Source organism: Gopherus flavomarginatus, chromosome 5, assembly GCF_025201925.1.
Source record: "Gopherus flavomarginatus isolate rGopFla2 chromosome 5, rGopFla2.mat.asm, whole genome shotgun sequence".
NCBI lineage: Eukaryota > Metazoa > Chordata > Testudines > Testudinidae > Gopherus > Gopherus flavomarginatus.
The window spans coordinates 153,129,503-153,155,416 of NC_066621.1; the positions used below are offsets into that span (position 1 = coordinate 153,129,503).

The 25,914-nt window shown below is 45.0% G+C and overlaps 1 protein-coding gene across 4 annotated transcripts in view; it reads left to right on the plus strand.

The window, feature by feature from the left end:
- The first annotated feature begins 314 nt into the window (after nucleotides 1-314).
- FERMT2 (FERM domain containing kindlin 2) overlaps nucleotides 315-25,914 on the plus strand; it is a 124,772-nt gene continuing 99,172 nt past the window's right edge. For all 4 annotated transcript variants that reach the window (XM_050952597.1, XM_050952598.1, XM_050952599.1 and 1 more), the window contains exons 1-2: nucleotides 315-425; nucleotides 1,944-2,112. In XM_050952597.1, coding sequence (XP_050808554.1) covers nucleotides 1,956-2,112 — 157 coding nt within the window. In that variant the 5' untranslated portion in view covers nucleotides 315-425; nucleotides 1,944-1,955. The remainder of the gene's footprint in view (nucleotides 426-1,943; nucleotides 2,113-25,914) is intronic.

The following is a 25,914-nucleotide window of genomic DNA, read 5'->3' on the forward strand; positions in this document are numbered from 1 at the left end:
CCCACCCCCACGGCCTCCATGACCCTCACCCCCTTCCCCGATGCCCCGCTCTGCTCCTCCCTGCCCCATGGCCCCTCCCTGCCCCAACACCCCCACCCCCCCGCGTCCTTCCAGCCGCACAGCCCCCGCGACCCCCCCCGCCCCCGCAGCCAGGCTCGGTGCCCGCCGGGGGTCCCGGGCCGGCCCCTGCTGCAGGCCCGGATGTTGGCTCCGCGCCCCGCGCTCCGTCCTTCGCTTCCATAAAAGGGCAGCGGCTCCTCGGGATTGGGCTGGAGCCGCCCCCGGCCCGCGGCGGCCCCTAGGCAGCGGCTCTGGGGGCAGCGGACGCGGTCGGGCGGCGCGGGGAGGAGGCGGGACAGCTCCCGAGTAGCTGCTGCGGCACCGGACGGCCCGGGCCGAGCCGGGCTCCAGGCGCCGAGGCGGAGGTGAGCCGCGGCCTTCGGAGCCGAGGGGGGTTGGGACCCAGCCGCAGCCCGGCCCTGGGGCCGCTCCGTCCCCTCCCGCCATTGGAGGCGGCCGCGGGGGGGGGGCATGAGGCGGGCCCCCACGGAAGCAGCCGGGGGGGGGCACTGAAGAAGGACCCCACTGGAGGCAGCTGAGGGGTGTGGGGGCCCCCCCATTGGAGGCAGCTGAGGGGCGTGGGGTGCGCTGAGGGGCCCCCCCATTGGAGGCAGCTGAGGGGCGTGGGGTGCGCTGAGGGGCCCCCCCATTGGAGGCAGCTGAGGGGCGTGGGGTGCGCTGAGGGGCCCCCCCATTGGAGGCAGCTGAGGGGCGTGGGGTGCGCTGAGGGGCCCCCCCATTGGAGGCAGCTGAGGGGCGTGGGGTGCGCTGAGGGGCCCCCCCATTGGAGGCAGCTGAGGGGCGTGGGGTGCGCTGAGGGGCCCCCCCATTGGAGGCAGCTGAGGGGCGTGGGGTGCGCTGAGGGGCCCCCCCATTGGAGGCAGCTGAGGGGCGTGGGGTGCGCTGAGGGGCCCCCCCATTGGAGGCAGCTGAGGGGCGTGGGGTGCGCTGAGGGGCCCCCCCATTGGAGGCAGCTGAGGGGCGTGGGGTGCGCTGAGGGGCCCCCCCATTGGAGGCAGCTGAGGGGCGTGGGGTGCGCTGAGGGGCCCCCCCATTGGAGGCAGCTGAGGGGCGTGGGGTGCACTGAGGGGAGCATTCCCACATGCCCGTGGGAGCCCCAGGGCGTCACCATTTCCCTGCCCCCGTTGTGCAGAACAGGAGGATTTGGGAATCCAAGCCCGTGTCCTGCCTGTGGATGCACACGCAGGCACGCACATCCCTGCTGCGGCATCAGCATTACTGGAGTTTGCGGTCTTAGACAAAGCGCTTTCTAGCAGCTCTCCCAGAGAGGGTGAGTAGTGGGAATAAGTAGCAATTGGGGGAAACCCAAGCGAGGGGTTAACAAGTGTTTGCCGGTCACGAATGGGGGGGCGAATGACTGCACAGTGGAGCGATGGGAGGCTTGGGAGTATTAAGGAAGACCTAGGAAAATGCTGGTGATTCCTGTGATGCCGATGTAAATCTGCTAGAACTGTTTTCTCACGCAGGGTAGGACAGATAATCCTGCTTCTCGCTCTCTTCAGCTTGCATGTTTGTCCCTGTATTTTGCGTAGTTGGAAGTTATGCACTTGGTGGCAGTCAAACAAAATATGTTTTCTTCACTCGTATCCATTGCATAATTCAGATTTTTGTAAACGGAACCCTGTTGTGAGCTGTGATGCTTCTTTGCAGCCCTGGGTGTGGAGCTCCAGTTCCCTGGGCATGTATCCCTTCGCACAGATTTTCTTTTCTCTCTTTTGCTTTGCAGTTTTATCGTGATGACATTAAATGACATTTTTCCATTAGGGAACTCTTACTTTCTAGATTGTGCGGGAGGGAAGAGACCCATCCCCAGAGCAAGCCCTTCTGTTGGCTAATGAATGCCATTTCCTTTACTCTCACAGGAAGAGGGAACGATGGCTTTGGACGGTATAAGGATGCCAGATGGCTGCTATGCAGATGGGACGTGGGAGTTAAACGTCCATGTGACGGACCTGAACAGAGATGTTACCCTGAGAGTCACAGGGGAGGTGCACATTGGAGGGGTAATGCTGAAGTTGGTGGAAAAACTTGGTAAGTTGTAATTAGGGAAAAAGGTGTGGCTCTCCATGTAGCCAAATGGCTCTTCTCCACCATGGAGGGGTTTACACATCTCTGTCGCTTATGGAACAGATTTCTTTTTTTTGCAAATCTGGTTAACGAAGCTCAGAGTTTGTGTTTTTTAAATGAGAAATCTGTTGTACCTCAAGTGTTGTCTGTAATTAAAATGACCCAAATTGTTTTTATTCAGAATGCATAGTATTTACGTATACAAGTGAATATTGAGCTGTCATTTACAAGTGAACCATGTTGGTGTATTTTAAAATCTTAATATTGAAATTAATTTTTGCATCTCTTACCTCTGCTAAATATTATCTCAAAATAACTTAATGTGCCCGTGATCAGCTGCTTGATCTCTCTCAATTGTTAATCTGCTAGCAAACTTTTTGATGCATAGAATTGGGGGAAACTTATTGTAGATGTGTGTGCACTCCTTTACTCTATATGCTTAACACACTCCAAGAGGTAGATTTAATTTTGTAACTCTTAAGGTGCTGAATACATCATGAAATGCGTTCAAAATATTAGAGATCAAATCTACAGTAGAACCTCAGAGTTCTGAACTGACCAGTCAGCCACACACCTCATTTGGAACTGGATGTATGCAATTCATCAGCAGAGCCTGGCGGGAGAGAGCAAATACAGTACAGTATTGTGCTAAATGTAAGCTTAAAAAAAGATTAGACATGGTAAGGAAACTGTTTCTGTGCTTGCTTCATTTAAATTAAGATGGTTAAAAGCAGCATTTTTCTTTTGCATAGGAAAGTTTTTTTTCAAAGCTGTATTAAGTCAGTGTTCAGTTGTAAACTTTTGGAAGAACAGCCATAGTGTTTTGGTCAGAGTATGAACATTTAAGTGTTATGAACAACCTTCGCTCCTGGCGTGTTGGTAACTCTGAGGTTCTGCTGTAGATGAAAGTCCATTCATATTGCAACTAGAAAGTTCACTTGGTCCCATATTTGTTATAAATCATAGGACTTTGCAAGGTGGTATTAATATTACTTGCTTTGAGTGGGGAGGGAGGTCTGTTATATATGTGGAGGGGTTATTGGTTTTGTTTAGGCAAGTAAACTGTCTCTAATTATGAAACTCTATGGTAAAAGGCAGACAAGAACATTCTGTGGCTGGGCTGGCAAACCTTTAATGACAATTTTGTAGGAATGTGTTTGTGAGACAAGGTGGGTGCAGTAATATATTTTATTGGACCAACTTCTGTTGAAAGATACAAGCTTTCTATTGTATGCAATTATTAAGCTTATTAAAGTGTTCCTTTTTTGCCTGCTGGTATTTTGAAGGGGTGGGGCAGCATTTGACTAGGTTTGAGTGTTCTGGAGGGTTCCAACTACACATGGTTTGAGTAGGAGTACATTGACTTCTAGGAAATTTTTGTAGACTGTTTCCTGGTTTTATAACTAACACTGATCCAATTTTTTGAATTAGACCATATCCTGAGGCTTTTCCAGTTCTTATTCCTGTTAAAGTCCGCAGTTAGGATGCTGGTGGCTAGAAACAACTGCCTGTAATTCTGACCAGTGTTGTGTTGTCTTGTCTTGCTTCCTGGAACTCCCCGTCTGTCTGTATCCATTTGAGTCTTATCTTATATTTAGCTAACCCTTGCCCCAAAGAGCTGACAGTCTTTCTTCTGTTTGTATAGTACCCAGCACAGGGGTGGGCAAACTACAGCCTGAGGGCCACATCTGGCCCTCCAGGCATTTTAATCTGGCTGTTGAGCTCCTGCCAGGAACAGGCTCTGAGGCTTGCCTCACTCCAGCGCTTGCCCTGCCCTGCGCTCCAGCTGGGGAATGAGGTTGGGGGCTTGCCCCACTCCACGCAGTTCCCGAAAGCAGTGGCATGTTCAACCTCTGCCTCCTATGTGTAGGGGCAGTCAGGGGGCTCTGTGCGCTGCTCCTGCAGCTCCCATTGGCAATAGGAGCTGCAGGGGTGGTGCCTATGCTGCCTGATGGCACTTTTGTGTAGGAGCTGGAGGGGAGACATACCAATGTTTCTGGGAGCTGCTTGAGGTAAGTGCTGTCCAGGGCCTGACCCTATCCCATGCCCCAGCCCTGATCCCCCTCCTGTCCTTGGAGCCCCTTGGTCCTGGTCCAGAGCGCCCTCCTCCACCCCTAGCCCCTCATCCTCAAAGCCTGCATCCCCAGCTGGAGCCCTCCCAACCCCCAATTTTGTGAGCTTTCATGACCCGTTATACAATTTCCATACCCAGATGTAGCCCTCGAGCCAAAAAGTTTGCCCACTTCTATCCTAGCACAATGGGTTCCTGGTCCATGAGTCCTAGGCTGATAATACGAATAACTGGGAGTAAGGGTTGCAGTAGTCCATTCAGTTCAAAAGAACAGCTCAAATGAATAAAGGTTTCAATTAGGACCAAATCCTCCAGGATCAAATGGACACTAATAGAGGGCAGCATCAGAACATCCAAATAACCTTCCATTTCACACCTGGACAAAGGGCCCATTTGTGTGGGATACACTAAAAAGAAAATCTGAACTAAGAGACATAGAATAGCTGGTTGTATTTCAAAGAAGAAATGAGCTTTTGTATTTGGGGTGAATGCCATTTTACAATATACTGTCTGTGAAACTAAATTTTGTTTTTAATGTTAAACTTTCTGCCTTAGTAAGACTCTCTCTGAAATCTAATAGTCAAAATGAAGAGCGAGGTACATATTCTGAAACTTTTTCGTCAGTGGTCAGCTATGTTTTTTCTCAACAATATGGTTGAGGCAGATTAGTACAATCATTCAAAGAAAATATTAATATGAATTGCCTGGCACATGGCTATGGTGGTCTCATTATCTGAGCTGACTCTTTTGGCTATGACTACAAGTCTTACTTAAACATAAGATATATCTGCACTTTTTTTTTAAGCCATCCTGCACAATATTAAGATTTTCATACTGATATACTAATGATTTCAAGTTGAAGGAAGGAAAAGGCAGATATAAATATATTTGCTTCAAAAGGAAGCAAGTGTTTGCATGAAGCATTCTTGTTCTTGAAGTAGCTTTGGCTCTGTAGAAAGTTTCAGTAAGCTATTTTTGTGCCTCAGCTACACAGGGATCTACTGAAGGTGACTGCAGCTGTTTTTAGGACTAAAAAAAACAAAAAAAACCCAAAACCAGTCAATTAGCTTCTAGAAAACCTCTGACTATCATATAATGAATAAATAATGTTTCCCTCTATCTTTATATTGCATTGATTAGAACTGTTATAAATTTTACAAGAAAGATAGAAAGCTGTTTAAATACAATAGAATGGTTTAAAGCCCCCTATTCAGAAAAGCCAAATTGACTTGTGTGTTTAAAATTGTTTAAAATTCAGCACATACTTAAGTACTTGGCTAAATTGGGATCTAAAATCAGTAACTTCACTGGTTGAAGTGATTCAGAACATGCATAGCTCAAGCAATGAGTTGTCTTGTGTAAACTGCATTTTATTCAGAACCACAGTTTGGGGGACGGGGGGGGGAGTGGAAAGTGTAACCTTTCTGACACCAGAGAAAGGTTTGGATTTCATATCTGAACATGGGCTTATTTCTGGAAGGTACACATACACCCATCTAAATAATTCGACTCCAGCTCTGATGGTCACACCCTTCAGTTTTGTTAGGTCGTCGTCGTCTTCTTCCCATCTCCTTTATAGCTTGACTAAGTAACAACATATTTAGCTCCTTTAATCTTTCTGCATGTCAGTTCTTCTAGCCTACTAACTCCTTTGAACTCCCTCCAATTTGTCAGTATCTTTCCAGCCATGAAGTGCACAGAACTGGCTGTGGTACTGGTACAGTTACAGCAGGGAGATACGGAAAAGGCCCTAGTGCCTTTCTGTTCTGACATCATTGCTTCTCTGTGTAGCACCCTCTCTTCCTCCCCACCCCTCCACTTTGTATTGGCTTTCCCAGTCCCCCTTGCTTATATGCTAGCCTGTCCACTATCAGCCCTTGGTTTCTTTCAGTATTATTTTTTCCTAATGCCTCCCTTCCAATGACTTCTATGTATCTTGGACTATTACCCCCGGATGTATTAGCTTGCGTCTTTCCAAGTTGAAATTCTCATCATATTATGCCCATATTTTTAACCTCTGCAGGTTCTTTCTTTTTTTTTTTTTTTTTTTTTTTTTCTTTGCCTTTGCTGGTGTCTGCAACATCTCCAATGATAGTAACATCTAAATGTTCCTAACATGCTTTGAAGTCCTTCTTCCAGATTGGTAATGGAGATCTGAAAGGAACGTCCTCTGCTTAAAAAAAAAAAAAAAAAAAAATCACATCCTATATCAAGTATCAGAGCGGTAGCCGTGTTAGTCTGGATCTGTAAAAGCAGCAAAGAGTCCTGTGGCACCTTATAGACTAACAGACGTTTTGGAGCATGAGCTTTCGTGGGTGAATACCCACATCGTCGGATGCAAGTAGTGGAAATTTCCAGGGGCAGGTATATATATGCAAGCAAGCTAGAGATAACGAGGTTAGCTCAATCAGGGAGGATGAGGCCCTGTTCTCGCAGTTGAGGTGTTAAAACCATGGGAGGAGAAACTGGTTTTGTAGTTGGCAAGCCATTCAGTCTTTGTTTAGTCCTGAGCTGATGGTGTCAAATTTGCAGATGAACTGAAGCTCAGCAGTTTCTCTTTGAAGTCTGGTCCTGAAGTTTTTTTTTTTTTTTTTTTTACTGCAGGATGGCCACCTTAAGATCTGCTATTGTGTAGCCAGGAAGGTTGAAGTGTTCTCCTATAGGTTTTTGTATATTGCCATCCCTAATATCTGATGTGTCCATTTATCCTTTTCCGTAGAGACTGTCCAGTTTGGCCGATGTACATAGCAGAGGGGCATTGCTGGCATATGATGGCATATATTACATTGGTGGACATTCAGGTGAATGAACCGGTGATGGTGTGGCCGATCTGGTTAGGTCCTGTGATGGTGTCGCTGATGTAGATATGTGGGGAGAGTTGGCATCGAGGTTTGTTGCATGGATTGGTTCCTGAGCTAGAGTTACTATGCTGCAGTGTGCAGTTACTGGTGAGACTATGCTTCAGGTTGTCTGTGGGTGAGAACTGGCCTGCCACCCAAGGCCTGTGAAAGTGTGGGATCATTGTCCAGGATGGGTTGTAGATCCCTGATGATGCGTTGGAGGGGTTTTAGCTGGGGACTGTATGTGATGGCCAGTGGAGTCCTGTTGGTTTCTTTCTTGGGTTTGTCTTGCAGTTGGAGGCTTCTGGGTACACATCTGGCTCTGTTGATCTGTTTCCTTATTTCCTCGTGCGGGTATTGTAGTTTTGAGAATGCTTGGTGGAGATTTTGTAGGTGTTGATCTCTGTCTGAGGGGTTAAAGCAGATGCAGTTGTAGACAATGGATCGTGTGGTGTGCCCGGGATGGAAGCTGGAGGCATGAAGGTAGGCATAGTGGTCGGTAGGTTTTCGGTATAGGGTCGTGTTAATGTGACCATCACTTTAATTTGCACCGTGGTGTCTAGGAAGCGGACCTCCCGTTTAGATTGGTAGGGTGGAAGCTGTTGAAATCGTGGTGGAATTTTTCCAGAGTCTCCTTCCCATGGGTCATAGACTTTAGGGTCAGAAGGGACCAATATGATCATCTAGTCTGACCTCCTGCACAAAGCAGGCCACAGAATCCTACCCATCCACTTCTGTAACAAACTCCTAACCTGTGTCTGAGTTATTGAAGTCTTCAAATTGTGGTTTGAAGACCTCAAGCTGCAGAGAATCCACCAGCAAGTGACCCATGCCCCACGCTGCAGAGGAAGGTGAAAAACCTCCAGGGCCTCTGCCAATCTGCCTCGGAGGAAAATTCCTTCCCGACCCCAAATATGGCGATCAGCTAAACCCTGAGCATGTGGGCAAGACTCACCAGCCAGCACTCACTGCAGAGAATTCTCTCCTAACTCAGATCCCCTCCCATCTAACATCCCATCACAGACCACTGGGCATACTTACCTGCTGATAAGATGGGTCCAGATGATGAAGATTTCATCAATGTAGCGTAGGTAGAGAAGGGGCGTGAGTGGACAAGAGCTGAGGAAGCGGTTGTTCCAGGTTCCATATTCTGTATGAATATTTTTGAGGCTTCTGTTATGAGTAATGTCTAAAATTACTATACACTGTCTTGTCTGTTTTTCCAGAGTCTTTCGGCTTTGTGTGTTTGACAAGGCTTTTTGTCTAGTCACTTAGCTGGGAGAAACTAGTTCCCTAATCCTGCAGTTGGACATGCAAATGGATTCTGATGCTCCTCCAGAGTTCCACTGAAGTTAAGGAGGCTCAGTATGGGTGTAAAGGCGCACCCATTCAGTTGATCCAGTTACAGGATGGGAGCCTAACTGAAAAGACTTGTCTAAACATCAGCAATGGAGCAGAACTAAGCGTATCCTCTTCTTTGAGGAGCAAGGTAGGGGAGGAAAGCTTCTCTTCTATTCTGCTTAGCAGCTTGGGGAGGAAGGTTGCAGAGGCACCATATAAGTATCTGACCACAGCTAGTAGGCCTCTTTAAGTCTTTGGCCTTGGCTACACTGGAGAGTTGCAACACTGGTGATGGCTTTACAGCACTGCAACTCACTCAACATCCACACTTGCAAGGCACGTACAGCACTGTATCTCCCTGGCTACAGCGCTGCATGTACTCCACCTCGGCCTGGGGAATAACAACTGCAGTGCTGCTCCGCCAGTGTGGCCACCAAAAACACTGTTATTGGCCTCCAGAGGTATTCGGAGGTATCCCAGAATGCCTGTTCAGCCACTTGGCTCATCAGTTCGAACTCTACTGCCTTGGCCTCAGGTGACCTGCCCTTTAAATGCCCCCAGAATTTTAAAAATCCCCTTCCTGTTTGCTCAGCCAGGTGTGGAGTGCAATCAGTGAATCTTTCAGGTGACCATGCCTCCACGCGCCAAACGAGCCCCAGCATGGAGCAATGGCAAGTTGCTGGACCTCATCAGTGTTTGGGTGAGGAAGCTGTGCAGTCACAGCTGCACTCCAACTGTAGGAATTACGATACCTTTGGGCAGGTATCAAAGGCCATGCTGGAAAGGGGCCATGACCGGGACGCACTGCAGTGCAGAGTTAAAGTGAAGGAGCTGTGGAGTGCCTATTCCAAAGCCTGTGAGGGAAACCGCCACTCCGGCGCTACCCCCGCGACCTACCGTTTTTACAAAGAGCTGGACGCGATACTTGGGGGTGACCCCACCGCCAATCCAAGGACCACGATGGACACTTCAGAGCAGGATGGGTGGAGGAGGGGGGGCGGAGGAGGAAACCAAGAGTGAAGGTACTGGGGTAGGGAGAGACACACCAGAGTCCCTGGAGGCATGCAGGCAGGAGCTCTTCTCAAGCCAGGAGGAAGGTAGCCAGTCGCAGCAGCCAGTACTTAGTGGAAGACAAACTGAGGAGCGGGTTCCCAGTAAGTAGCTTTTATTTTCAGGATGGAAATGTTTCGGGAGAGGAGGGAGGGTTCTGCATGCATACATGCCTAGATGTGGAATAGCACATTGATGTGGTCTATCACTTCGCGGTAATCGGCCTCAGTAATCTCTTCAAAAGTTGCCCATGCTCTGGCTGAAATGCGCTTGCGCAAGTTTATTGGGAGAGCCACTGTGGTCCTTGTCAGAGTCAGGCTAACACATCCACGCCACTGTGTTGCGAGGGGTGGGGGGGACCATTGCTGCACACAGGCAAGCTGCATAGGGGCCAGGGCGGAATCAGCATTGCTGTAGAAGACCCTCCCACTCTTCCCAGGTGACGGCAGCAGCAAGAGATCTTCCAGGATCAACTCCTGTGGAAAATGTTGGGAGAGTGTTCAGTGTATTATGGAGGGTACTGCAGCTGTTGGCTTTCCCCAGCGCACAGAAACCCCGAGGACAGTACAGTCCTGAAGCAATCAGTCCCCCTTACTCACCATTTCGGGGCTCCTGTGGGTCATGTGCGCTCTCTTTGGTATGGGAAAATTATACTATTGTGGAGAATGTTACTCCTTCACTGTGTGGGAATAACTGTCTGAGAGAGAAACAATGCTGCCTCTGTTAAGTGTTGCCTTTTTTGCCTTTCCACAAGCAACCTTGTTCTCGGCTGCCTGTGTTATCAACAGCTCAAAGACTCCAAAACCTCCAGAAGAAGCCACGAAAAAGCAAAGAAGACATGCTGCAAGCAGTTATGGATCAGTCTGCTACAGAGAATCAAAGTGCAGGATTGGAGGGAAAGGGAAAGCAGGATCTCCCAGAAAAATGCAGTGGCCAGGAAGAAGAGCACAAAGCAGCTGATAAGCATCCTGGCATGCCAAGTGGCCTCTATCCAGGCGCTAGTAGCCATGCAGGCAGAACACTACCGCCCCCCCACCATCCCAAAGCTCTTTCCCTTGTGCCCCAATGTCAGCTCAAAACCCCTTTCCCCAGCATCCAGGTTCTTACCACCAGCAGCTGCCTCCAACACCTGTACGTTCACCAACCAGCCCTGACAACTACAATCCTTACTCTCTGCACTCAGCCCCCATCACGATGCAGTATAAGCATCCTAAAGTGTAGCAGTCATTGCACAGCACTCCAGAAAGGACATATTCAAACCTGTGACTGTACAGTTCCCCACCCCACCTCCCTGCCCTTTTAGGTTCCCAAAATGTTGTGTGTCTGTCAAGAAAGTTATTTTCTTTTCAATAAATGAATTCTTGGCTTTGAAAACAATCTTTATTGCAGAAAGTCAAAGATACCTTAGCCCAGGAAAGAAACAGGCACTGCAAATCAGCATAGGAAAAACAGATTCCTACTAACATTGTAACCACTGCACTTCACTCCCGTGCAAAGCACCAAACATTACTGTTGGTTTTCAGCCTCTGATTCCTCCCTCAAGGCATCCCTAATCCTTGAAGCCCTGTGCTGGGCCTCTCTAGTAGCCCTGCTCTCTGGCTGTGCAAATTCAGCCTCCAGGCGTTGAACCTCAGAGGTCCATGCCTGACTGAATGTTTCACCCTTCCCTTCACAAATATTATGGAGGGTACAGCACACAGATATAACAGCAGGGATGCTGCTTTCCCCCAAGTCTAGCTTTCTGTACAGAGATCACCAGTGCCCCTTTAAACGGCCAAAAGCACACCACAGTCATTCAGCACCAGCTCAGCCTGTATTTGATCCGATCCTTACTCCTGTCAAGCTTCCTTGTATATGATTTCATGAGCCAAGGCATTAACGGGTAAGCAGGGTCTCCAAGGATCACAATGGGCATTTCAACGTCCCCTATTGTGATCTTCCGGTCTGGGGAAAAAGGCCCTGCCTTCAGCTTCCTGAACAGGCCAGTGTTCCGAAAGATGCGTGCATCATGCACCTTTCCAGGCCAGCCTGTGTTAATGTCAACAAAATGCCCACTGTGATCCACAAGCGCCTGGAGAACCATAGAGAAATACCCCTTCCGATTAACGTACTCGGATGCTAGGTGGAGTGGTGCCAGAATAGGAATACGCGTCCCATCTATCGCCCCTCCACAGTTAGGGAAACCCATTTGTGCAAAGCCATCCACGATGTCCTGCACGTTCCCCAGAGTCACAGTTCTTCTTAGCAGGATGCGATTAATGGCCCTGCAAACTTACATCAACACGATTCCAACGATCGACTTTCCCACTCCAAACTGATTCCTGACCGATCGGTAGCTGTCTGGAGTTGCCAGCTTCCAGACTGCAATAGCCACCTGCTTCTCCACGGTCAGGGCAGCTCTCAATCTTGTGTCCTTGCACCACAGGGTGGGGGCAAGCTCAGCACACAGTCACATGAAAGTGGCTTTTCTCATCGGAAAGTTCTGCAGCCACTGCTCGTCATCCCAGACTTCCATGACGATGTGGTCCCACCACTCAGTGCTTGTATCTTGAGCCCAAAAGTGGCGTTCCATGGTGCTGAAGATTTCCGTGAATGCCAGAAGCAATTTAGTGTCATACGCGTCTCGCTATCATCGTCAGACTCCTCATCACTTTGGATCTTAAGGAATAGCTCAACTGCCAAATGTGATGTGCTGGTGAGACTCATCAGCATACTTCTCAGCAGTTCGGGCTCCATTTCCCACAGAAATCGCGCTGCACAGAAACTGTTGAGAGTCAATATAGCGCCAAACATGGATGGAAAAACAGGGATTGCTGGGATGTGAAGCGATGCATTGCGGGGCGTTGGGACAGGAAGCAGAATAACCTGCACCCTCTGCCCCCTTCCCACAACCCATGGCGCCAAAATGGGGCAAGGTGTTCTGTGGGATAGCTGCCCATAATGCACCACTCCCAACACTGCTGCAAATGCTGTAAATGTGGCCACACTGCATCGCTGGTAGCTGTCAGTGTGGCCACACTACAGCACTTTCCGTACACAGCTGTACGAAGACAGCTTTAACTCCCAGCACTGCACACCTGCAAGTGTAGCCAAACCCTGAGAAGTGTGGCTGAGAGCAAGGTCCGTGCAGAGTTTGTTTTCTTTTTCACCAAGAATCTGTAATATCTGGGAGGTCTATATATGTGCTTGGATTTTCACCAGGGTTCTGTCTTGGGGATGGTGTAGGGAGGATTCTTCTCTTTTTTTATTAGCTGAAAACCTGTAGGTCCTAGTGGCTTGTATAAATTCATTCCTTGCCTGCAAGTATTGGGTGACTATTTTCAAATTTGAAAAGCTCACTGGGAGTATGCACAGAATAAAAGCTAGCTGCCTTGTTCCAGACAATGATTTAAAAAAAAAAATCCAAGCAGCAGATGAAGATCCTGGTTACCCAAATGAATTACAACAGTCAGTTTGTGTCTCTGCTATTAGTGGCCCCCACTTGAGTTCAGTCATTTATGTAATGTGAAACATGCCATGTTTTTGGCAGTCTTCTCTGCAAAATAAAATGAAAATACTGACACTCTAAGAATACCAGCATTTAGTGCGTAGTCCAGACTATAATATGCTGCTAACCAGTTTTATAAATACTAGGTGAAAGTATAAATTGCAGTACAGTAAATGTGTTCATTAATCTAATCTTAGTGTGACATTTTATGCATAATCAACTGTTGATTCAATATATCCTGGGTTTCATTAATTAAATAATAGCTTATACTGAGTTGAGCCCTTGCCGCAAATGACAGTGAAGTCCAGTTTTAGGCCTGGCTGTGCCTTTTTTTTTTTTTTTTTTAATATGGATTTGTATCCATCCTGTTTACAAAACATCAATTTGGTAAACTTCTAGAATACTAAAAGAACAACCTGGAATGTCTGAAAAGGCTGTCCTCTGCTAGGAAGCAACCCTGCACAACTCTTCCCTCAGTGCTATAAACATTGCTTACTGATTCTTCAGTTTACTAGAACCATGATCTCGTTGTGGAGGATGGGACTTGCTGTCAAAATGGCAAGAAGCTTATGCTGGCCACTTTTTCAGTGGCTTTTGGGAATTGTGCAGTATGTAGCTTTCTGTATATAGTTAAGCTTAGTGTCAGTGAGCGCGAAGGGGGTGGGAAGTGAACGAAGAGTTGAGACAACTTAATGATGCGCTTAAAATACTTGCAAATTAAAACTTTCCCAACTGCAAATGCATGCAAGAATCTTTCAGGGATGGCTCAAAATGAGAAGTATGATTAATGGATAAATTGTGTCCGACAGGAAGTGGACAAGTTGTGTTTGGCAGATGACTGACTTAAGACAGATGACTTAAATGTACGCTAATTAGATTTATAAACTATACTTACAGAATTGTGCAATGAGAAATTGTTGGGTCTTGACAGTGAGTCTGTGTGGATGTACATGCATGTTAGAATCTGACGGTCTGTGTTTTGGGGTGGGAATGAATTAGTGTCTAATAAAAACAGTTTGTTTTGTTTAAAAATTAGGGTGTGGACTAAAGAGAATTGTCTTTGGAATTTTGGTTCCTTTTTGGGTTGAAAGTAAAAAGTCTAAATTTGAAATCCTCAAAGTATTTCTCATTCAGGCAGACAGATGTGATTGAAGAGGACAATCATCAGGGTGTATATGTGCCGAAGTAGTAGCCCTATCTCATTGTCTTTATGTATGTTGTAGTACCTCAGTCTGTATGGACATCTTGGGTGTGCATCTGCCAATATAAAGCTGAAAACCATGCTCTTGACTGTGTAGTGGCTGTCATTTTGGGCAGAGGAAAATTCTAAGGTCTTCTAAGACCTGCTTTTTGTGCATCAGAGCCATGGTTTGTAGGTGAATGGGGCACCCTTTTAAACCCAGTGTACTACCTTGGCAAAATTTTGCCCTGTCTCTTCTCTTGATGAATTGTCAGTCACTGATGAGGCTGTCGCTCTTCATGGGTGCTATATTTGTGCAAGGCTGTTCGCAAAATGAGCGGTGTTCAAATGTAAAACATTCTATCAGCATAATTGGTACTCTTTGGGTGCTGAAACTTTTGAAATGTGACCTAAAGTCATGAAATCCATGAAAAATACAGCAGAGAATCTGTTCTTTGAAGACAGAACTTTGTTCTTTTTGCGTATTACATTGCCAGTAAGTTTAGCTATACCTCTTTAGGAAGATCAATTGTGCAATTCAAAGCATTAGCGTACTTAGTGTCATGTTCATTTTTGTCTTAATGGAGCACTTAGAGGGTTATCAATAAAACACCAAGAAAGCACAACATTATTGATTTACCAATTTTTGTATTTGAGGTTTTACAGTACTTGATAAGTGCTTGCAAATATTAACACTTAATTCAGAATGTCTTGAACTTGTAATAAATCCCTTTTAAACAATTATTTAAGATTAATAATAAAAACAGAATCTGAACTGGTCACACAGTTTTTCTGCTGCATGAGTTACCGAATACAATCCAAAATATTCAGTCTTCTTTTTTTTTTCTGTTTTCCATATATGTACTATTTATTTTGAATTTCTATAAGATGACTTAAGTGGACTAGTTGGGTGATCAAGTGTACTTTCCCATAATACAAGAGCAGTGGGGCACTCAAAATCTAAAACATAGTTTTTCCTTTATAGTCATAATTTTCTTATACATTTTGTAATTAAATTGTGGTACTCTACTCTGGCGGAATGAGCCAAAGCTTTTTTTTTCTGTAAAGATTAGCTGTTTCTAGGGGCATGTCTACACTTACCTCTGGAGCGATCAGTCCAGCAGGGGTCAGTTGTCATGTCTAGTGAAGACATGATAAATCAACTGCCAAATACTCTCCCATCAACTCTGGTACTTCATCGGAGCAAGAGGCGCAGGCGGAGTCAATGGAGCGTCAGCAGTTGACTTACCGCAGTGAAGTCCCTGTGGTAAGTAGATCGAAGTATGTTGACTTCAGCTACGTTAGTAATGTAGTTGAAGCTGCGTAACTTTGCACAATCCCCCCCCCCCCCCCCCCCCACCAGTTTAGACCAGGCCTAGGAGTAAGAGCATCTACACTTTTTAACTTTGGACAAGTGGTGTGTTTTTGTTTTTTTGGTTTTTTTGTTTTGTTACAAGAGCTGCAAATGTCTTTCTTTTGTTCATAAGCTGATCATTAGCATAGTTTTTAAAGCAGTTTCCTTCTGACCTAACAGTTTAGTCAGACCTTAAGACTGATATTGTGTACCTAAACATCTTGTAGATATAAAGAAAACTGCTGTATTTGAGCCCCTTAGATATATTTGCAAAGAACTGCTTATGTTCTGTTTGAGGCATAGTAGTAAGTTGTCTCAGTATAATGTGATAAATGGTTCAACGTGCTAAAATTCCATAAATTTCCTTCCTAAACAGGAAATGACTTGTGCAGTTTGGCATGCTCACTCTTCAAGCCGTATTTGCTGCTAAACACAATTCTAGCTTTTGAATCTGTCTTGAGCAAAAAGCATTCCTGAAAGATTCAGTATTTGTAGTGGTTTGGATTTTCCTATATATTTTCATCTCAGTTAGGTCACTTTCAAATAAGTGGTTAAAATTATCTGTCAAGATGTATGTTAATGACCACAAAGGACACCTACCAAAGGCCAGGAATGGGGTTTGCCTGGCTATGGAGAACCCAATTAGTCTTCTTTCAAATACTGCCCATTTTGAGGGCAATGGTATCTTCTAAAATTCTTTAAACTGTCAGGTAGTACTTAAGCAGACAATTTTTGCTTTCGGTCAAGAAAAAACCCCATTATTTCCACACAGTAATAACTTTAATATAAAATGAATTTTAATATTGCCAACTAATTATCTTTGCTTCTGACCCATGCTGCATCTCTCCCTCGAATTAAACACTTCAGTTTCTGGTATAAACAAGGCAGGCTTTATTTTTATAACCACTAAAAGAGTGAGATGAGAAAATGGAAATATATCTTTACTGTAACCATGCTTAGGGCTAGATCTTTCAAATGGATCCAGGTGAGGGGGCTCCCCCACAGAGCCTTTTTGATGACTTCAGTGGATGGCTTTGCAGGCACAATCATTTGCATAGGCTATGTTACTTAAATCCAGACTTTCTTGCCACAAGGGGAATTGTTCTGCTATGTCCCCAAATGTCTGAGAAACTGAACACTTTTTTTTTTTTTTTTTTTTTTTTAGAATGACTTAGTTTTGCAAAGCTATGAAATTTTGGCAAAGCTATTAATTGACTTCACCAGTATATTGCAGATGTCTATATACAACCTTTAATTAATAAACACAGGTTTGGCTTTAGGTAATCTGTTCTTCCCCCCTCCCCCCCCCAATCCAAGTGGAGCCAAACAGACTAAAAGTGCCTCAGAGTTTAGATAGCCCCTCCTCTCTGTACCACCTGCAGAGGTGGGAGGAGAATTCCCACAGATCTCAGTTGTCTGCTTGCATTTGGTTCATTTTATTGTTAGCATTTGATATCTTGCTATCTATTTAACGTCAGATTAACTGCTTGCTTGAAGCAATCAGGTCTTGTAGTTTCCCTGCAACATAAAGACTTGCAGGGTTAGAAAGAAAAGTAGGAGCTGGTTGGCTTAAATAGGTTGCTACAGTCTCTCATGAATACCAAAGCACTAGTTTGTTATACCACAGACAGGAAATTGTTGGGTTACAGTTTAGACCCAACCCAAATCAGTAGTTTCCTCTTAAGACTTTTAGGTTTCTGTTTTATGTAATGTGTTAAGAAAGTCTGACTTATTTTAGAAATAGTTTTTAAAAAACCCTCATGTTCACATACTTCCCTTTTTCTCCCTAGCCACTGGCACATCTAGCCTTTGCATTTTCTAGCTTTCTAGTTTACTAAAGCACAAATTTCTACCAAACCTGCAAAAATACTAGGGTTTTTACAGGAATACAGTAGTGACTGGTACCTTTTTAAATAGCAGAGTTAGTGTTACAGGAAATTTGTGTATTTAGTGGTATTTCATACCTTACTGTGTGTTTAGAAACATATATCAAAAAATATTTAATTAGTGGGACCATATAAATACATTTGTACCTAGATATGTATTTGGCTGGAATTTGTTCGGAAGTTATTGATGAATTATTGGAAATTATTGATGAATTTCCTGTTTTTAAAACAACAACAACAAAAAAAAAAACCAAATAAAGTCAGGGGGATGGAAAGAGTTTCAAAGCTGTTGAAACATCTAAGGGAAAAAGTTAAGGAGTTGTTTTGTTTGGTTCAAAATGCCTTTGCATTTTAAAATTTGTTAATTTATAGTTAAGGAGAAAAAAGCGTAGGTTGACCCACTCTGAAATTTCCTTTGGTATGTGAAAACTTCCAAGATTTTGATTTTTCATGGGACAAAAGAAGTCTCAATCTTAAATTCTTGTGCACTGAGAGAACCATTTCCGTCCAAGCTCCAGTTTTCACCATTGCGTTGTCAAGACTTGCTCTGACACTGTGGCAAAGATGCTGGTAGCAGCCTGTCCACAGTAGCACTCTGACTGTTGCTACTTTGAGTGAGTGCTAGGAATTGCAGGCAATTTGAAAACTTGCTAGTGTCCGTGTAGACAGCAAGATTGATATTCTCATATTCACAGAACAGTAACAGACTGCAGTGCTGCTGCCCAGGCTTTCTGCAAGACCGTGTAGTGCACAGGAAACAGTTGTGGTGGTGGTGGTATAGGTGAGAGATCTGCTTGCTTTCCACAGCCATTCAGTCTTTGGCCTCTGAGAGGTCATATTACAAACACCACCCCTACTTCTTGGGAACTTTATAGACCAAAAATCAATCTAATATAAACTATTTATTAAATATTAATCTGTACTAATTGTTTCTATGTCAGCATGAATGCACTTTTTGGGAAGGCTTAATTGCTTAAATTTAAGTGAAATTTGATCTTACTGAACTCCACAGTTGCTGATGTTACATAGAGCCTGATTTAAAATAATATCCAACTTCAAAGTTTTTTGGGCTGGAACATCACTACTGCATTGGCATAATATAAAGGCACATTAAAGGACAAGTTTGTACTATAGACTTTACAACAAGTAACACAAAGAACTTTGTGCTGTGCTAGACTTGCGGGTGTGACAGAGACCCAGAGGAGGGGTGGTAATGCAAACATGGCTTTGCACCATGTTTATGGCTCCAATTTATGCGACTGCCAGGAAGCATCCTGAAGACCGTTCTAACTTATGCTTAGCTACCTGCAGCCCCAAGAGACTATTTTAGCAGCCAAGTATAGCTATAACTGAGAGAGGGTCTGGCCACACCTCCTTTCCCATGTCATGCCCCCACCTGAAGAAGACAGCAGCTAAAGTTAAGATGAACCTGCCAGTTTGCTAAGAAGATTGTTGTGCATCATGGGGTGCTCGTGCTCCAACTTTGGGGACGTCAACTCTTGCCACCTCATTCGGTGGCAGAGTACGGCGCACCAGTCGATCGCCCCACACCAAACTGGTGGATGCACAGTTACATGCTGCCATGCATAACATCTTTGGCACCCTGTGTCCGACTCCACTCCTATGGCTCCCAGTTCTGAGCAATATTGCGCCTCTTCATATCAGACAGAAGGTTGCCACTAGGAAGTTACTGGGAAAAATTCGTGCCAACTCAAGCCCGCTGCTGCACAATGACCTTTTTAAACCACCAGCTGCACGTTTGTTGTCACATTGCCCATTATGGTCTCATTAGCCACGCCAGGACGTTAGAGCAGAAACATTCTTGCTGAGAGGAATAGATATGTTATAATCCCCAACCAATCCCTCCTCGCCAACCCCACAATTTGCCCGCCTGGTTTTGACCTGCCCTGTCATCATTGGTCCCTGTTGAACAAGTTCTGGACTGGGCAAGGTCTCTGTACAGCCAACCAGTATCGCTGGGACCTTTGTGACAGCCCTTTGTGCAGCTGTGGTGTAACACGGATGGTGAATACCTGCTGACTAGGTTCAGCAGTGGGTTAGAAGAACTGCATCATGCCACTGGAGATGCCATCACTTGGCTGGAGGACTATGCACACGCTAAATAACTACACAAATAACAAAATACAGGGGTTTTTGCAAACCCTTGTATTTTCTGTTACTTGTATTTGTCTCTAAAAAAGTGGATAAATGGCTTTTAATTCTTGACATAACATTTAACAAGATGACCAACACAGGTTAATGATGTTTATGGCTCTCTTTATGTGATGTGGTATTTGTATTTCACTTCTTTGCAAGTAATGCAAAGAGTGTATTGAAGCAAGACCTGTTAGTGTCTCGGTGAATTTGATTTCCAGATGTGAAGTGACTAGTCCTTTAACATGCAAAAAAATGTTTCCTTTCTATAGCTTATTTTTAAAGTAACCATCATTCTCATTTGAATTTACCTTCCTTCCCCCCCCCCCGCCATATTTAGGCAAGTAACGTACCTAAAATGTACTGATAAAGTTTCTCAGCAAAGTTTGTGTTTGAAGTACTACGTGAACTGCCCATTTAAGTGCAGTAGAATACAGTTCTGTTACTGTGTGTATTGTTACCACTAATAGAAAGCAGTTTCTTGAAAAGCAGCATTTGAGCTTCCTTCTGCCTAATGGCAGCTGGTAGAAAATTATGATTTTTATAAACCATGGCAGCATTGTCAAATGTCAGATTCAATATTTATTCATTTTAGCATCAAAATACTTGTCCAGTTTTAAAATGAATTTTTCTAGTCAATATTTTTTTAAACAAAATTTTCCTCTTCTGCTTCTTAAAACATTTCTGACTGTGAACAAAGGCATTTTGTGTGCTCCCCAGCTGTGTGCACAAAATATTCAACACAAATACATACAACGTAGGCATGTGATAAAATCCCCGTCCATTTCTAGAAAAAATGGTGTGGCTTACAATTTTGATGTTTTGTTCCCATATGCCATGGTCTTAAATAACAACACTTCGAGGTGATAGTTGCATACTTGTTACAAAATGTCAGTGGAATTTTTCTTTTAAGCTTCTAGCCTTGGTGGTTGTGAGGAGATAAGTATAAATGTGTATATAACAAAATGCATAGGTTTACATTTTTGTTTAGTCTACAAACGGACTATAAAGACAATATCAGCCAGACTGGGGTGGGCAATAATTTTCACAGGAGGGGCCACTCCACAATTTTTGGTAAGTCATCGCAGTCTGCACATTTCTACTATATTAATGGAGGGGGTGCGGAGTCTGGGAGGGGGTTCCGATCTGGGACAGGGGTTGTGGTGCGGGATAGGGTGCAAGGTGCAGGCTCTGGCTGGAAGGCACTCACCATAGACAGCTCCCAGCCGGCGGCACAGTGGGTTACTCAGGCAGGCTGTCTGCATGCTGTGGCCCCACACCACTCCTGGAAGCATCTGGCTGCTGGCACCGTGGCATGTCTTTGTGTGCCCCTTGGGGGAGGAGGGCAGCAGGTCTCCATGTGCTGCCCGCCCGCACAAGCACTGCTCCCAAGGCTCCCATCCAGCCAATGGGAGCTGTGAGCACAGTGCAGGGGGTGGGGGGCAGTGTGCGGAGCCGTCTCCCCTTTCCCTGCTCCCCCTCCACAGCCAGGGGCACTCAGAGACATGCCAGCAGCCAGCCACTTCTGGGAGCAGCGTGGGGCCATGGCAGGCAGACAGCCTGTCTGAGCGTCCCGCTGCGCCACGGGACTTTTAGGAGCCCAGAGATCGTGAGGGGTCAGCCAAAGATCCTGGCAGGCCAGACAGAAATGTTAGATGGGCCGCATCCAGCCCACGGGCCGTATTTTTCCTATCCCTGAGCAGCACAGAATTCAGAATCCTGACACTTGTCACAAGTAGCATAGAACTGTGTACAGTGTGGCCTTTTTTAAAATCAACATTTACTTTTTTAATCTGCAATAGAAAAGATGTTTCCAAAAGACAACTTAGAATACACAAGGTGAGAAATATATTTGATATATTGTAAGTGTTGGCAATCAGCCTAAATGCCAGGTTGAGCCACTAAGGGCTAGTCTACAACTGAAATGCTACAATGGCACAGTGGGGTTCTCCCATTGGCATAGTTAATCTCTGCCTGAGAGGCAGTAGCTAGATCAAGGGAGGACTACTTCTGTTAGCCTAGTGCTGTTTACCCCAGGTGTAGATCAGCTTAACTATGTCACTGGGGAGGTGGGGTAGGGAGGAGGGATGGATTTTTCACATCCCTGAGCTGTGTAGCTGAGTCAACTTAACTTTTGAGTGTAGACTAGGACGCAGTTCCGAGGAAATCAGAAGAATAGAGAAGGCAAATGCTACATTTGGAAGACTCAAAAACATCTGGCAACTCAAACATCTCTCTCAAGACAAAAAACTGAATGTGTACAAAGCAATTGTTATCGTCCTCACAACATAAAGCAGTGAGACATGGTAATTTACCAGGAAAGATAAGCAAAAGCTGGATGCATTTAATCCCAAATGTCTGAGAAGAATATTGGGAATAACCTATAGAGATAGGAAGATGAATGAAGAAGTTAGAAAAATTACTGGACAAGGTACTCTCTCACAATTAATCTACAAAGAAGACATCAGTGGCTGGAACATGTGCTGAGAATGGAAAAAGAACACTTACCAAGTACCACCCTTGAATGGAAACCAGAAAACACAAGAAGAAAGAGAGGAAGACTGCGAATAACTGTTCTGAACGACATCAAGCACCTCAACATGAAATAGGAAGATTTGGAGAGAAGGGCAGTTGACAGGCAAGGGTGGCAAGTGTGAGTAGCCCAACGTGCAGCAAAGCACGGGATGGACTAAGGTCTGGCCGCAGTAGTAGTGTACTCTCTAGATAATCCCACTCCTCAAGGCATAAGGTGCTCTACACCCTGAGTAAACATATTACCTACTCCTTGGGTAGTCCCATTGGTACTACGTGAGCGAGTTAAGGGTATTACAGTCTGGCCCTGTTAGGCTAAGTAATAGTGATTGCTCTCTGGTAACAGGTGCATGCCTTAGTCAAGCAGTGACTACCTTTGTTTTACTAAACTACATAGCTCAGATAATAGTGAGAATTTGATTTAAAAAAAAAATCTCTGATTTGACATTAACTTATCGAACTATACTCTATGAAAGCAACATTGTTAGATTTGAAATTAAAAATTCTCAGTAGCTTGTTTTAAGTACTTGAGGTTATTGGACAACAGTATCCCACACACTTGTTTGTGTGTGGTGGTTTGGTTTGGCTTTTTAATTGCAAATACAACTTATGACACTAACACTTTTCTTGTGGTAGTTCAGGTCACTGGGCTAACTCTGCGTTCTGAGTGGCCCCCCCCCCAAATAAATTGTTGGTGATATAGAATCCGTGAACATTATGTAAAGGCAAAACAGGTTTCAATAAGCTGACTAAATAAGAAACTACAAGTGGACTTTTCAAGCTCTTTTGCCACCTGTTTTTGTTCCCTGATTATTTCAGTTTGAGAAGCCTGCTGTGTAATGAAATAGTCCAAAATTGAAAACATTCGTTCTTCACCTGTGGTAGAGACCAGTGCAGGGGAAAAGTTGGTTTCTCTCCTGTAAACTGCATTGTCATGTCTGGCCACTGATATCCATCAGTTCAAAGGTTTTTATTGATCATCAAAGAAATAGATCTGGTTGCTTGAGGATGGAGTTTTGGTGCGCATTTTTTAAAAATACGATTGGGCGATCACTAAAATTTCTGTTGCATTGTAGCATTTAGACTTCTACTTTGATACTATGGGTTGAGAATCTGAGATTGAAAAAATGAACAAGCACTTCACTCACTGCTTGTGATGTAGACTTGTCCTTGGGTACGTCTTTCTGCAGAGTCTCCTGAAGTTCCTTCTGCATTTCAGTAGTAGCAGTATAACAGCTTTCTGTTTAGCAGAGCTGGTCATGTTTTTGAAAACTCAATGGCACCCCCCCCCCCATCTGAAAATTTAACAGATCTGTTTAGTTTGGAGCCTGTTTCAACCACTTTAGACAATCTAATCTGCATGTTTTACACACTTGTCTCTAGTTCTATGGTTTACTACTTTGGCAATGACAGTGTCAAAACAGGGCAATGTTTCGCTCACAGATACAGACAGGCTAGTTCTTAAACTGTTCAAACTGCTCGCTCACTAAATTCCACCACACAGCATATCTTCAGATGGCTTCACTTAAAGCAGATAGGTTAAAAAGTCTAATTACTTAATGTCAACTTTAAGTATTCCACAATTTCATTAAAAATTTTCTTTACTGGAGTATCAAGATCTTTGGCTAAAGATGTCAGGTATGCATTATAGCCACATGCAGTGAGTTTCATGCTTTGTCATTGTTCTCTACAAGATTCTTCTTTTCTTCCACGTTTGCAGAATTATTGACATCTAAGATGCACCCATACTGAACAAGAATTCTGATGTTACTTATTTTGAACTGAGCATATCCTGATGTTTGTAAAATATACATCCTCCTCTCCTATTGTCACATTTGCACAAATTATTGAACTATGATGACGATGATTAAATATTTTATGATAGTGCTCAAAAGGCCCTTATTGGGATTGGGTCCCCATAGTGCTGGGCACTGTATACAGGGGAAAAACAAGAATCATTCTCAATATCCCTCTGCCCATTGAGACTCAAGAGTTTTCCCCTTAGGCATTTGCAAAAGCTTTCCAATCTCATTGTCATTGTGTGCTGCATCCAGCAATTCTGTATAAATAAGAGTCCCTGATTGAAGCATCTAGGGATATGTCTACACTGCAGCTCAGAGAGTGCTCCTGAGACCAGGTAGATAGAGGTGCGTTAGCTCCGCTCAAATTAGTGTGCTAAACACTGCAACATGGGCTAGCCACCCACGCTCAGACTGAGGGGATGGGGCAGGCTTGTACTTGGATGGCTTGTCTGTGTTGCCATCCACATTGCAATGCCCATGCGATCATTTTTAGCACACGTCTCCCAACCTCAGTTGGGAGTCATGCTGCCGGCTGCAGTATCGACATACCCTAGGTCAGTAGTTTTCAAACTTTTTTCTGGTGACCCAGTTGAAGAAAATTGTTGATGCCCATGACCAAATGGAGCTGGGGATAAGGGGTTTGGGAGAGGCTCAGGGCTGGGTGTAGGGGGTCAGGGTTTCAGGGTGGGGCTGGGAATGAAAGGTTCAGGGTGTGGGAAGGGGCTCGGGTGGGGCAGTGGGTGGGGGTGTGGGAGGTCACAGCTCTGGGGTGAGGGGGCAGGCTCTGGGATGGGGCTGGGGATGAAGGGTTTGGGGTGCAGGAAGGGGCTCTGGGTTTGGAGGGGCCTCAGGGCAGGGGATTGGGGTGCAGGCTTAGTCAGTGGCATAGTAGGGGTGCCAACGCAGGCTTCCTGCCTGTTCTGCCACCGCAGACCACACTGTGCCCCAGAAGCAGCCAGCAGCAGGTCTGGCTCCTAGGCAGAGGCACGTGGCTCTCGCCATGAGGCACTGCCTCTCCTCTCTGGTGCTTAGGTAGGGGCAGCACGCCTAGGAGCTGGACCTGCTACTGGCCGCTTCCGGGGCACAGTGCGGTGTCAGAACAGGTAGGGACTAGCCTGCCTTAGCCGGGCAGCACCGCCGATGGGACTTTTACAAGACCAGAGCCACCGCGACCCAGTGCCTTACATTTCATGACCCGCTACTGGGTCCCGACTCACAGTTTGAAAACCACTTCCCTAGATGTTACTATATCTTAAATCCATCCCAAACTCCTAACTTCATCCCATAATAACTAAAAATATAATCTGAGGTTTTGACTCTCATGCTTGATCTCAGCCCAAAGGGGTTTTGAAATGCACATGCACAACCTTACTGTGATCTATTGATGTAACACTGTTTTAAAAAAAAAAAAAATTCTGCCACACCTATGTAAGAACACAGTTGCTTTTGATAAGTGTTATCTGGAGATGTTCTTTCCCTTGGATCTCTGGCAGCAAAAATCCATCTGTTCCACACACCCTGCCCCACCCTAAACAGCTGCATGTCAGCACTCTCTTAGGTAATATCAGTAGAAAGAGCCTGCAACTCCCTCTCATCCCCACCCCATTCCCGTTCCATGCATGCAAAAACATCTCTCTCCCCTCTGGACTTCTCAGCAAGGAGTATACACAGCCTAGGCAGCCAACTTTCCACTTTTTAAAAATTATATATTTTTTTTAAAAAAACACCCCAAAACAACCTGTTTCACATATAATGCAGGTATTGGACTAGTTCGTTGATCAAAAGGTACTTGAACTTTTGAAGACAAAATGTATCTGATTTGTCTGCTTATCCTAGTGAATATCTTAAATATTTATCTTGGTCTGTGTTGTTGAATGTTGTCCATGAACTTTTAAAATATTCTAGGAAAGCAGCAGTAATATTTATCACTGCCTCTTCAAGAGCTAGAGTAGAATTTTTACCTCTTAGAATAAACTTTCTATCTAGCAGTACTGTTACTAATTACAAACCATTCTTGTTCCTTCAGTTCATGTTGGAGTAGGGTGACCAGATGTCCCATTTTGGGGGGG